The 14,178-nt window shown below is 43.3% G+C and overlaps 3 protein-coding genes across 3 annotated transcripts in view; 1 reads left to right on the top strand and 2 right to left on the bottom strand.

The window, feature by feature from the left end:
• The window catches only part of rps12 (ribosomal protein S12), a 146,504-nt gene that overhangs the window by 39,732 nt on the left and 92,594 nt on the right, over positions 1 to 14,178 (top strand). The window lies entirely within an intron of this gene.
• si:dkey-261l7.2 (uncharacterized protein LOC569751 homolog) lies at positions 68 to 7,217 on the bottom strand. Its single transcript, XM_063015962.1, has 7 exons — positions 7,009 to 7,217; positions 5,204 to 5,336; positions 2,907 to 2,996; positions 2,728 to 2,822; positions 1,979 to 2,142; positions 1,739 to 1,855; positions 68 to 612 (listed from the first exon to the last, which is right to left on the bottom strand). The coding sequence occupies exons 2-7, from the start codon at positions 5,326 to 5,328 to the stop codon at positions 517 to 519; spliced, it is 687 nt and encodes a 228-aa protein (XP_062872032.1). The 5' UTR covers positions 5,329 to 5,336; positions 7,009 to 7,217; the 3' UTR covers positions 68 to 516.
• The window catches only part of phip (pleckstrin homology domain interacting protein), a 40,467-nt gene continuing 35,025 nt past the window's right edge, over positions 8,737 to 14,178 (bottom strand). Inside the window, exons 37-39 of the mRNA XM_063014900.1 lie at positions 14,154 to 14,178; positions 12,692 to 13,080; positions 8,737 to 11,361 (exon numbers count right to left, since the gene is read on the bottom strand). The exon at positions 14,154 to 14,178 is cut by the window's right edge and continues 166 nt beyond it. Coding sequence (XP_062870970.1) covers positions 10,691 to 11,361; positions 12,692 to 13,080; positions 14,154 to 14,178 — 1,085 coding nt within the window. The 3' untranslated portion in view covers positions 8,737 to 10,690. The remainder of the gene's footprint in view (positions 11,362 to 12,691; positions 13,081 to 14,153) is intronic.

The raw sequence follows: 14,178 nt of genomic DNA, 5'->3' as shown, positions 1-14,178 counted from the left end.
TTATGAGAATTACCTTCCTTTCCTGCTGTGAATATAACCACTATGTAAGCACGACGTAAAACATCTAAACAAATAACTCAGATATTTTTATTTTTGGTTTGTAACCAGCAGACAGACACGTGTGTATTTACACAGACAATATGTTTCCTATGTGACACTTTCTAAAACAGTGTTTTTAAAAAATTTTTGATGCAGTTACAACCCATTAAAAATGCAATACTGATGAAAACATTCACATAGTGCATTAACTGTTAATCCCTGAATTATTCTCACTTACATTTCCATTTAGCCGGTGTAAGTTTCATCAACAGGTGGGACTATTATTAAAGCTCTGTAACCGTTCTTCAAATGAACTCAGCGGGAGGAAATGCCACGGCACACAGCGGTGACGAGAGCAGGACTCAAAGTGACGAGTGCTAATCTGGAACAGCTGCATTAATGCGTCCACTGTGTTGAGAACTATCACACCTTCACTATGATCACAGAATACAGTCTGTTTAGTCCTGATGTGATCTCTCAGTCCTCAGGGTAGACCTTCTGTAGCCAGTCGTGCATTACAAACCTTCTTCCGTCAAAGTGGGAGAAATACTGATCCAGAGTGGGGATGTCCGGCTGGAACACACACACAGCACACGTGATGGTCAATAAGCATGTAACAGACAATAGAACATGTACAAAAGTAAACGCCACAAATGATCAATATTAAAAGCATTACTGTTTTTAATTATAGACACTTTTTAACTGACTGGTTCATTAAATAAAATCTATAGATGTTTACAATTATGGTATTTAGCAGACTCTTTTACCCAAAGCGACTTACAATTGTGACTAAATACAATTCAAGCAATTGAGGGGCTTGAAAGAGGTACCTTAGCGTTGGTGGGGCTCGAACCGAGGACCTGCAGCCTTCTGATTACTAGGCCAGTACCTTAACTGCTGAACTACCGGTTGGACTACTGCAACTCCCTCCTGGCAGGTGCTCCCATGTTCACTATTAAACCCTTGCAGCTCATTCAAAATGCAGCTGCTCGCCTGGTTTTTAACCAGCCTAAACACTGCCACATCACCCCACTGCTGCGTTCTCTTCACTGGCTTCCTGTAGCTGCACGCATTCAGTTTTAAACACTGATGCTCGCCTACAAAGCCAAAAATGGAGCAGCCCCGAGCTACCTTCAAGGTCTAATCAAAGCCCGCTCTGTACCACACAACCTCTGAGCCACCAGTCTCGCTCGACTTGATCCTCCACCCAGGACTCAAGGAAGACGAGCATCAGCATCAAGGCTCTTCTCTGTACCAGCACCCAAGTGGTGGAACGAACTTCCTCTGTCTGTCCGAACATCTGAGTCTCTTGCTGTCTTTAAAAAACGATTAAAAACCTTCATCACCTCTTTACTAAGCACTTAAGCTGACTTGTACTTTCTTACTTACTAACACTCTTGTTCATTTCTTGGAAAAAAACAACTTTGGTTCTAACAGAGTTTCAGCAGATTTGTGTTCTTGGACTGTTGTTTACTTAAACTAGAGGTAAGGTGATGTTTACTATGGAAGCACTTCTGTAAGTCGCTCTGGATAAGAGCATCTGCTAAATGTCGAAAATGTAAACTACCACTTTTAGCAAGCTTAGACATTAGATGTTCTAAGACCAGTTGAGCTTCATATTAATATTACTGCTAAGCTACTGCTGTCCTTCTACACATTAGAGATCGTAATAGAATGATGAGTATAAGTCTCCTCTTACCCTGTACCCTTCAAAAAGTTGTATAACGTTTTGTGGCAGGTATCCAATCAGCAGAGAGGATGAATCAGGTCCACTGAACAGAACTTTGTAGTGTGGGGTATCCTCCATTCTCTTCACCTTCACACACGAAATGCACAAGGAAAACTTTGATATGCCAGTAAATCCAGTGAATCTTTACAGAAATATAGGTCTACTGAGCTGGGTATCTGTGACCCGACGTGTGTGTGTGTGTGTTAATACCTCTGATTCTGTGTATTTTTTCCTTCTCATCCATTCCGGAGGAGCTCGGAGTCCTTCATCCCATCCCACTATCACCCCAACCATGTGATTCTGGGTCTCCATGACCACCTCTCCGACGCGGTGCAACACGTACCCTGGCCTCGGCCTGCGAGGCTCCTTCGAGGCTACACACACACACACACACACATAAAACAGTGTTAAAAATAACCGTTTTAAGACACACTTCACACTTGAACAACCGTTGAAACATGTTGCTGCTGAGTGTAAGGTTTTTAATCCTTAGAGACTCGGTTTTTCGGTTTCACATAAAACTTCTGTACTACAGCTGTAGTCGAGCGTTACCATTAATAACGGATTGGATGCCGTGTCACAACAGTAAATGACTATAGATAATTTATTAAGATTTTAATGTCATGTTTTACACACTTTGGTTACATTCATGACAGGAACGGTAGTTACTGCTTACACAAGATTCATCAGTTTAAGTTTCTAATATCAAACACAGTCCTGGACAATTTTGTATCTCCAATTCACCTCACTTGCATGTCTTTAGACTGTGGGAGGAAACCGGAGCTCCCAAAGGAAGCCCACACAGACACAAGGAGTACAAGCAAACTCCTCACAGAAAGGACCCAGACAGCTCCACCTGGGAATCGAATCCAGGACCTTCTTGTTATGAGGCGACAGTGCTACCCATCGAGCCACATGTCACACAAATTCTTTACATGCCAGACCAGAACGTCTCTCACCTGCAAAGTACCCCTGATCATTACTGTTCATCAGCATCTCCAGCACTACGATCTCTCCATGCATATCATCCAGTTCATTCTCCTCCCCTAAAAACCTGTGTGTTTAAATCAGATCGACACATCAGGAAACGGTGCAGAGCTTTTAAAGTGGAACCTGAAACATTTCTCAGATTACTTACTCCAGTTTGGGAATCCAAGATGAAAGCCAGTCTGTCCAAACTGACACGTTTAGAACTGATTTTCTTACACCTTTCCATGCATCAATAATTCTACATAAAAAAAATAAAACAAGAAACTATAAATATGACGTTGTATACAGTAGTGAAATGTATCATCTCAGCTTAGTCAGTGTTCAGTACAGTTGTATGCATAAGTTTTGGCACCGCCGGCCAAATTGAAAGTAAACACTTGCAGTTAACTTCTCTTACATGAATACATAGAAAACTAATTAAATAAATATATTACAACCCCTGGCAAAAATTATGGAATCACCACTCTTGGAAGATGTTCTTTCAATTGTTTAATTTTGTAGAAAAAAAAAGAAATCACAGACATGCCACAAAACTATCATTTCTCAAACTGTCAACCCTCTGGCATTAAGAAACAATAAAAAAAGAAACAAATATAATAGTTGTGGTCAGTCACAATTGCTTTTTTTTAGATCAAGTAGAGGAAAAAAATATGGAATCACTCAAATCTGAGGAAAAAATTATGGAATCATTAGAAAACACTGCACCATTATTACTTTGTTGCACCACCTCTGTTGCCAGATCAGCTTTGCAGGTTGGAACCTTGTCATTGACCATTTTCTTCAATTTCCACCAGAGATTTTCAAATGGATTGAGATCCGGACTATTTGCAGGCCATGCCATTGACATTATATGTTTTCTTGAAGGAAAGTTTTCACGTCCTTTGCCCTATGGCAAGATGCATTATCATCTTGAAAAATGAAGTCATCATCACCAAACATCCTTTCAACTGATGGAATAAGAAAAGCGTCCAAAATTTCAATGTGGACTTTGGCATTTATTGAAGACCATCTCCCCTGTGCCTTTACCCGACATGCAGGCCCATATCATCAACAACTGTGGAAATTAACATGTTTTCTTTAGGCAGTTATCTTCATAAATTTCATTGGACAGACACCAAACAAAAGTTCCAGCATCATCACCTTGCCAAATGCAGATTCGCGATTCATCACTGAAGATCACTTTTATCCAGTCACCCACAGTCCACGATTGCTTTTCTTTAGCCTACTTTAACCTTGTTCTTTTCTTTTTAGGTGTTAATGATGGCTTTTGTTTGGCTTTTCTGTATGTAAATCCCATTTCTTTTAGGTGATTTCTTACAGTTCAGTCACAGACATTGACTCCACTTTCCGGCCACTTGTTTCTCATTTGTTTTGTTGTGCATTTTCTGTTTTCAAGACATATTGCTTTGTTTTCTATCTTGATGCTTTGATGTCTTACTTGGTCTACCAGTATGCTTCCCTTTTACAACCTTCCCATTTTGTTTGTACTTGGTCCAGATTTTAAACACAGCTTACTGGGAACAACCAACATCTTTTGCGACATTCCACAATGATTTATCTTCTTGAAGGAGTTTTATAATCCTCTCATTTGTTTCAACTGACATATCTTGTGTTGGAACCATGATTCATGACAATCTGCTTTGTGCAACAGCTCTCCGAGGTGTAAGCACTCTTTTTAAACTGAAGAATAATTAGCAAATCTAATCTGCTGCAGATGTTTTGTTTTTAAACTGCAAATTACAGAGTGATTCCATAATTTTTTCCTCAGATTTGAGTGATTCCATATTTTTTTCCTCTACTTGATCTAAAAAAAAGCAATTGTGACTGACCACAACTATTATATTTGTTTCTTTTTTTTGTTGTTTCTTAATGCCAGGTTGACATTTTGAAAAATTATAGTTTTGTGGCATGTCTGTGATTTCTTTTTTTTCTACAAAATTAAACAATTGACAGAACATCTTCCAAGAGTGGTGATTCCATAATTTTTGCCAGGGGTTGTATAGCATTTACAAACATTCGTCAGCATGGTGGCTCAGTGGGTAGCAGTCGCCTCACAGCAATAAGGTCCTGGGTTCGATCCCCAGGTGGAGTTATCCGGGTCCTTTCTGTGTGGAGTTTGCATGTTCTCCCCTTGTCTGTGTGGGTTTACTCCGGGAGCTCCGGTTTCCTCTCACAGTCCAGAGACGTGCAAGTGAGGTGAATTGGAGTGAATTGGAGATACAAAATTGTCCAGGACTGTGTTTGTGTATTAAACTTGTGAACTGATCTTGTGTAATGAGTAACTACCGTTTCTGTCATTAATGTAACCAAAGTGTGGAAAACATGAGGTTAAAATACTAATAAAATATAAAAAACATTCAAACAACCATTTCAGTTGTAAGGTTTTAACTTGTGTGTGTGTGTGTGTGTGTGTGTGTGTGTGTGTGTGTGTGTGTGTGTGTGTACCCCTGCGTGGCGAGGTGACGTTGTGCTGCTGTTCCACTTGTCCACTCAGTGATGAGATACTGCATGGGCAGGGCGCACAGAAGCACCGCAAACTGTAAAATCACAGCCCCTGTTACCTGTGGCATCACGCTGCCTAAAGTAAACACACACACACACACACACACACACACGGAACTGGAGTAATAGGGTGTAATATAAAACAAAACTAAAAATGTGCATAACAGGTTTAACAAACCGTGTAAGATCATCAAACTACCAGCTCTACTGCACCACAGTGGAGCTCATGTAGCTTCAATCCACACAATGTTACATTATTTACATTACATACATTATATACACTATATATGGTCGAAGGTATTTGAACACTTGACCATGAGCTTGTTGGACATCCTAGTTCAAAAACTGATGATCTTTCAGTTATATGGAGCAATAAATATATGGGGCAGTTGGAGCCTAGCGGTTAAGTTACTGGACTAGTAATTGAAAGGATGCTGGTTCAAGCCCCACCACTGCCTGGTTGTCACTTTTGGGCCCTTAAGCAAGGCCCTTAATCCTCAATTGCTAAGACCACATAAAGTCACAGTACTGTAAGTCGCTTTGGATAAAATTGCCTGCCAAATGCCTACAATGTAAATGTACCTAGATGTTACAAACAATATGTATAATACTATTACTATATATTATATTATTATATATTATAATACTATTATTACATTATATACTGTACATTATATACACTATATGGTCGAAGGTATTTGAACACTTGACTATGAGCTTGTTGGACGTCCTATAGGGCAGTTGTAGCCTACTGGTTAAGGTACTGGACTAGTGATCAAAAGGTTGCTGGTTTAAGTCCCACTACTGCCAGGTTGCCACTGTTGGGCCCTTAAGGCTTTTAACCCTCAATTGTTTAGACAATATATTGTCACAGTACTGTAAGTCGCTTTGGATAAATAATAATAATACTTTTATAACATTATACATTACTTACATTATATACACTATATGGTCAAAAGTATTTGAACACTTGACCATGAGCTTGTTGGACGTCCCATTTCAATAACAAATGCTATTAAAACATAATGATCTTTTTCAACTATGATATAAAAGTCAGTCTTCTGAGAAGGCTTCTTACAAGACTTTGAAATATGTCTGTGAGAATTTGTGCGCATTTAGTCAAACGACAGCTGTTGATGTTCTAGTTCATTCCAGAACTGGTCAGTGGGGCTGAGGTCAGGGATCTGTGCAGTTTCTTTAGATGGATGGACGGACGGCGGGCGGGCAGAGAGGGAGAGGGAGGGAGGGAGAGAGAGAGAGAGAGATAGAGAGAGAGATAGAGAGCGAGATAGATAGAGAGAGAGAGAGAGAGAGAGAGAGAGAGAGAGAGAGAGAGAGAGAGAGAGAGATAGATAGATAGATAGATAGATAGATAGATAGATAGATAGATCACTTTATTATTCCCAGAGGGAAAGTCAAGTATTACAACAGCTCAAGGTGCGTAAGAAATACAGTATTAAGTAAGTATTGCAGTACAATGTTGGTAGGTAATAAATATATATGCAATATGTAAAATAATAGAAAAATTACTTGGGCATTAAATGTCCAGAGATGTGCAATGATATACTTTATAGACCCTGCACAGTCACACAGTCATGCTGGTGCAGGAAAGATCAATTTCCTTTATATAACTGATTTCCCACACCTGTAAGCAGCTGTTGCGGCTGAAACACATCAACTCAATAACCAGAACAAGTGTCCCAATACTTTTGACCATATAGTGTATATTCTAGGTTGTGTCGTCTTACCTGTAGAGCAGTGACAGGTGCGAGCGCGCAGTAAAATGAAGTAAAATAAACTTTTTATTTACTGGGTGAATGTAAGACTCTTCCTCTGCGCACTCCGGTGTGTTTAGCAGCACTTCGGTTTAATAGCAGCTCGTTGTTATTTGCATAAGTTAAAAGTTTCGCTTCGGCACCTGCGCCAAAACAGCAAAGCGCGCGCGGCCAATAGCGGCAAAGCACGCGGGGTAAACGCGGTGCACGCGCACGACTCGCGCTCCGCCACGTCAGGAGCGACTCCAGCACGCGGATGTTTATGAGCTTCATCATATAAGAGCCGAGATGAGCAGCAGGGGGCGCCAGTCCCCTAAATATCACCTATTTATTTAGTTATTAGGGTTTTAACGTTACATTCATGGCAGGACAGGTATCAAACACAGTCATGGACAATTTTGTATCACCAATTTACCTCAATTGCATGTTTCTGGACTGTGGGAGGAAACCGGAGCTCCCGCAGGAAACCCACACAGACATTTACATTACATTTGCAGCATTTAGCAGAAGCTTTTATCCAAAGCAACTTACAATTAAGACTTTGAGCAATTGAGGGTTAAGAGCCTTGCTCAGGGACCCAACAGTGGCAAACTGGCAGCAGTGGGGCTTGAACCAGCAACCTTCTGATTACTAGTCCAGTTTTGTTTGTTTATTTGCTTATTAGGATTTTTTTTCTCACACTTCAGCACATCTAATTTCTGCCCGTCAATCATCCTCTCACCAATGCCGGTCCCTGCTCCTGATCGGCGAGAACGAGGCTGCTCCACGCCCCCTCCGACACGTGCACAGCAATCGAACATCTTATCGCCTACACTTGACGAGTGCAGTGCAGTACAGCGCTGTGTACGGAGAGCCACACCCGTTACCGCACTCCTTTCCCATCTCCGTGCAGGCGCCACCGACCACCCAGCAGAGGTCGTAATCGCACTAGCCTGAGAGAGAGTCCACATCCGGCTTAGTCCCGCCCCTTGTCTGAAAAACAGGCCAATCGCTGTTCATGTGGCCGCTCAGACTCAGAGCCATACATCTGTCTGCTACTGAAGACCAGGTCTCCTGACTCCTGTATGCTGAATTTCTAACACCAGTTGGATTAAGCCAGCTAAGTGTAGTGAAGCCGGCAGCACGATTAGAAAGAACTTTTAACATGATGGTCGTGATCCAGATGTAGCTCGTACAAAAGTGGTCAAATAAATTATTCTCACTCATTCACTGTCTCATCCGCTTATCTAATTAGGGTTGGGGGGAAGGGGGGGGGGGGGGTTGCTGGAGCCTATCTTTTCAATGGGCGCAAGCTTTTCAATGGGCGCAAGGCACACAGTAACACCCTGGACGGGGCGCCAGGGCAGACTTACACACACCCATTCACCTACAGGGCAATTCAGTGTCTCCAATTAACCTGACTGCATGTTTTTGGACTGTGGGAGGAAACCGGAGCACCCGTAGGAAACCCACACAGACACGGGGAGAACATGCAAACTCCATACAGAAAGGACCCGGACCGCCCCGCCTGGAGATCGAACCCAGGACCTTCTTGCTGTGAGGCGACAGTGCTACCCACCCAGCCACCCTGAAATGAGTTATTTATATACTTTAATCTTTTAAATAAAAAAATTAATAATAATAATCGCTGTAGCTCTACTACTTGATTGATGAATGAACACTGAACTTTGAAATATCCAACACACACAAACACACACCATGTAAAGTAAGAACGGAATAACGTTGTATTTAAGTGATCAAAAGGCACAAGGTATTGCTAATCATATAAAAACATGCTAAAACCATTATTCATTATTTCTTCTTTTGATTTAAAGAGACATTTAAAGACAAAAACAACCGTTGAAAAGGTCCGTCATTGCATAACCACCGAATATAACGTCTTTAGAACTCTGCACACATTCACACAGACCGAGAACAGAACGCTCGCTGTTACAGTTTTCTGTAGAACGATCGATTGGTTGCCATCATGAGATATAGACTGTAAAAAGATGAAGTGTGACCTTGATATGTAATAAGAACAAAAGAAACCGGAGTGGTTCGTCTGACTAAAGTACCTTGATCTTCTGGATTATGAACGGTGCACTTCTAGGTAAAAACGAGACCAGTTTAACTGCATGTGTGATCTGACAGGTAAAAAAAGTGATTCAACTAAGAATCAAATGTGCGCGATTTCCCCCTGATCTCACGTGCAGTAACTCAGCTAAAACATGTTCGCTGTATAACGTTTGCTTTTGTACGTTTTCGCTGCAGCTTTCATGCTATTATCTGTAAATACAGTAAATATCTGTAAATACGTGACCTACACACCTCGCCTCAGAGAGGATGGACTCAGTTCGTCCTTGGAGCTGCTAAGTGGAAAAAATATGTCTTATTAATTAAATAAATACATGAATCACATAAGCTACAAGCATAAAAAGGAAGAAAGAAACAAGCAATTAACTTTCACATAAACAAAAAATTTTCTTAGGAAAATGTTATAAATGTTCTACTGTCAATATAAAATATTAAATAAACACAAAGTAGCCGCTCAGGTGGCGCAGCGGTAAAAACACACGCTGGAACACCAGAGCTGGGATCTCGAATACATCGTATCGAGTCTCAGCTCTGCCTGCCGGCTAAGGCTGAGCGGCCACATGAACAACGATTGGCCTGTTGTTCAGATATGGGCGGGATTAAGCCGGACGGGGTCTCTCTCCCATGACTGATGCAATTACGACCTCTGCTGGCTGATTGATGGCGCCTGCACAGAGACGGGAATAGAGTGCTCTCAGGGTGCGTCTCTCCGTACACAGTGCTGATCCGCATTTCACTCGTCAAAGTATAGGCGATAAGATGCATACGGCATGCTGCCCAACAGTGGCAACCTGGCAGTGGTGGGGTTTGAACCAGCGATCTTCTGAGTACAGTACCTTAACCACTAGGCTACAACTGCCCTCGTATGCAGTCGGGTACTGCACACGTGTCGGAGGGGGAAGAGGAAGTCCAGGAAAGAGGAAGCATAACGCAATTGGGCATAAATTGGACGTACCAAAACTGGAAGAATAAGACAGAAAATGCATAAAAAAATAGGGCAGCGGTAAAAATTACACTAGCCCAGGACCTCTGGGTTTCAGGGGTTCGAATCCCCAGCAATGCTATCGGGCGTCTACATACAGACATGATTGGTTATGTCTGAGATGGACTGGCATCCTGTCTGGGGAGTGTTAGTGCACTGGACTTCCTATGCACTATTCAGGCTTAATAAATATTGTATTGGCATACGAGAGTTACAAAAGTGGCGTGACCTACTGCAGGTCTGTTGTAATTTAATGTACCAAGTACCAGATTCACAGTTCGGATCGAGTCGTTTTCTTCTGTACTATTTATGGAACTAAATAACGATTCATATTAAACTGATGCACGATGCCGTAAGTGCAACAATAACAAAGCAAACATCAAACACCAAACCTGTCTTGGCTGATTTACTACAATAAGAATGAATTGTGTTTATATTTTCTGCTTAAACCTTGAATACCAGAAGCCCTTCAGTACAGAGTCACTGAGGAGAGTCAAAGACGTGAATCGACAGATTCACAGTGAGTTAGCAGCAGGAATGGTGTTGCCCCGGGGCAAATACAGGATTGCGGCACGAAGGACCGTCACGCCGGCCTCGCGTTCACCACCCGATCAGGTTGGCTTTGGCCTTTTCAGTTAGTTTGCGAACTCTGCCTTTGCTGGATGTGCCAAAAGTGAGGGAGGCATCATCGAACAGAAGCTGCCTCTGCTCCTCCTCGGAGTCCTCCTCGTTGTAAAATGCTGTCCTACGACCCTGGTTGCGCGTTCTCATCGGCTCCTTGTCCACAACAGGCTCCGCCCCGTTTTGCCCCGCTGTCACAGACGGACCCGGGGTGGAGGGTGACGTGTGTTCGGTGCCGAGGCGGCCGCTCCTCCTCAGGGATTTGGGACTCGACGGGGCCGGCTCTTCCGTCCTGACCGCTCGGGGTCTGCCGCGTCGTCTGGGTTGCTCTGAAAACCCCACCCCGGAGTCTGACAGGCTGGTATCCTGCGCGTTAGAGGAAGCACCGCCCTCGTCACCCGTGGACTGACCGAGCTCGTCCTCGAGTCCGGAGCTCACGCGTAAAGCCTCCAGTTCTCTTTTACTCTTCCTGCCCCGCTTCTTCCCCAAGGGATGGGGCAACGCTGGTGGTTCAGCTACCTCTGCTGTCCTTGTTTGAGACTCCTGCCTGGGTCTGCCCCGACCCCTTTTCATCACCCCCAGCGCCACTGGAGTACCGTGGCCGTTCTCATGGACATTGTTTAAGGGAAGAGGAGCGTGATCTACTGGACCTGGAAGAAGACAAAGTAAACAGATAAAAGGTCGGATCAGCCATAACATTAAAACCACCTCCTTGTTTCTACACTCACTGTCCATTTTATCAGCTCCACTTACCATATAGAAGCACTTTGTAGTTCTACAATTACTGACTGTAGGCCATCTGTTTCTCTGCATGCTTTGTTAGCCCCCTTTCATGCTGTTCTTTAATGGTCAGGACCCCCACAGGACCACCACAGAGCAGGTATTATTTAGGTGCTGGATCATTCTCAGCACTGCAGTGACACTGACATGGTGCTGGTGTGTTAGTGTGTGTTGTGCTGGTATGAGTGGATCAGACACAGCAGCGCTGCTGGAGTTTTTAAACACCTCACTGTCACTGCTGGATTGAGAATAGTCCACCAACCAAAAACATCCAGCCAACAGCGCCACGTGTGCAGCGTCCTGTGACCACTGATGAAGGTCTAGAAGATGACCGACTCAAACAGCAGCAATAGATGAGCGATCGTCTCTGACTTTACATCTACAAGGTGAACCGACTAGGTAGGAGTGTCTAATAGAGTGGACACGGTATGTAAAAACTCCAGCAGCACTGCTGTGTCTGATCCACTCATACCAGCACAACATACACTAACACACCACCACCATGTCAGTGTCACTGCAGTGCTGAGAATCATCCACCACCTAAATAATACCTGGTCTGTGGGGGTCCTGTGGGGGTCCTGACCATTGAAGAACAGGGTGAAAGCAGGTTAAAAAAGTATGTAGAGAAATTACAGTCAGTAATTGTAGAACTACAAAGTGCTTCTATATGGTAAGTGGAGCTGATAACATGGACAGTGAGTGTAGAAACAAGGAGGTGGTTTTAATGTTTTCCAACAAGTGATGTTGAGAAATATTTACACATATTTAATCCCAAAATGTCCAAGAAGAGAAAATTAAAGCAGAAGGAGAAAATTTAACAAACACAGAATTTAGCCTCCAAGATCAACAACAAATTGTCCAAGACTTAAAAGGGAGAGAGCAATCACAGCAGGATACGTTACAATCGGCGCTTTGAGGGCCACCATAATGCAGATGTGGCCCTCGGTGAAAATGAGTTCGACACCCCTGATCTAAGCTATCTGCTGTATCATATATTTGAGTCAGAGCAACCATAAAGTCTATTTAGTTCATTCCCTTTCCCCATAACATAAATAAAGATAAATAAATAAATATACTTGTAGCCAGTACTAGCTAATCTACCAGGGGAAACATTTAGCAGTCACACTGTATAAGATCAGAGTGATGTACCAAAGTTAAAACAACAAGGTACTACGTAATACATCAAACATCTCGACAAACCTGGTATGTGCTTCACTGGAGTCTGGAGTTTCCGCCGCGACTCTCTGCCCCGGCTCTCGGTAGCAGCGTGACTCTTGGTTTCTTTGGAGCTGCTCGGAGGGGTGTGAGAGTTCTGAGCTCGAAGGATGCGGGATGAGACCTCAGGTCCCTTACTGTGTGTGGGAACGGGGGGCGGAGCAGACTGGGAGACGGGTGGATCTGTGGAATGAGTCCCGATACGGGCGGAGCTACGAGTGCGCCCGGCGCCGGCCGGGGGTTCGGCTTTGCCGTTGATGTGCGGAAGCGTCTGTCTTAGGAACGAAGGGCGGGGATGGCTGGCCGGTGTCGGTGGAGCTGCCGTTTCAGGTCTGTGTGGGGTTCGAGAGGAGACACGCCTCTTCCTCTCAGGGCTGACGGGTAAGCAAACGGAGGATAGAGTTATTCAGTGGGATATATATATATAGTAAACAGCACTGGGTAGATCAGGAAATGTAATGCCGTGCTTCTTACAAATTACAAACTTACTGATTTGATTGATTTTAGATTAATGCTGGATTATTAATGAAGTAATCTTTATACATCTATTTCTACGATAAATTGTTCTAATACAAGAAAGAGGATGGCACGATGTGGATGCCTCACAGCACCACATTTCAGGGAGGGACCCACTGCAACCATGATCACGGTACAGCAGTTATTAACATAAAAAAATACTGGATGACAAAAATCACTTTTTTACATTCATTACAAAAAAAAATCAGACAACAATAATTCAAGAAATGATTCTTTCATTTGATTTTCATCAAGCGCTTGTTCCTGGTCAGGGTCGTGGTGTGTCCATTTCAAGGAAAACTCAGAGCTTTGAGCTAAACCATTGCAGGGCTTTGGCCACCCCTTGTAGACATAGTCAATACTGTCTGTGTAACCAACGCTGAGATTCTGAACCCCCCCCCCAGTTCCATCTCAGCTCTGCTGGGCACCATCAGCAGACAAAATTGGTCGTCAAATCTGCTGGGTGGGAGAAGACAGGACTAATAAAGTGGGTGGGGTGTTCAAACGCTGTGCAAGGACCCTGGTTAGCAGTCTGAAGCGCCAGTGCAGAAGTAGAGGATCCTTATGTCAAAAAGGGTAAATAAAAGGCAAAAAGAAGGAGTCGAGAAACATGGGGTGGAGGGGACATGGGGCAGACGAATATACCCCCCCAATGCAATCGGGGATCCCCAGCAGCGGAAGACTAATTGGCTGAGCTAAATCAAAAGAAAAGGGGAGAAAATGCATAAATAAATAGAAACAAAATGTCTGTATAGATGCCTGACGGGCTGATAGCGTACCAGGCCACTGTGCCACACTGCCGTCTCAAGAAAATGTCATAAACACTAAGTAACAGGAATTTTATTATGCTTGTTTCAGAATTAAAGTCTCAATGATCACAAGCCCAGACTAATGCAATGACCGAAAGCTTTACTCATGAGATTCGGTGTACCTGGAGGCAGAGCTAGACGGCGATG

The sequence above is a fragment of the Trichomycterus rosablanca genome, chromosome 19 (assembly GCF_030014385.1).
Source record: "Trichomycterus rosablanca isolate fTriRos1 chromosome 19, fTriRos1.hap1, whole genome shotgun sequence".
In the NCBI taxonomy this organism is placed as follows: domain Eukaryota; kingdom Metazoa; phylum Chordata; class Actinopteri; order Siluriformes; family Trichomycteridae; genus Trichomycterus; species Trichomycterus rosablanca.
The sequence above is the reverse complement of the archived record's forward strand: the minus strand, read 5'-3'. Positions and strand labels throughout refer to the sequence as shown.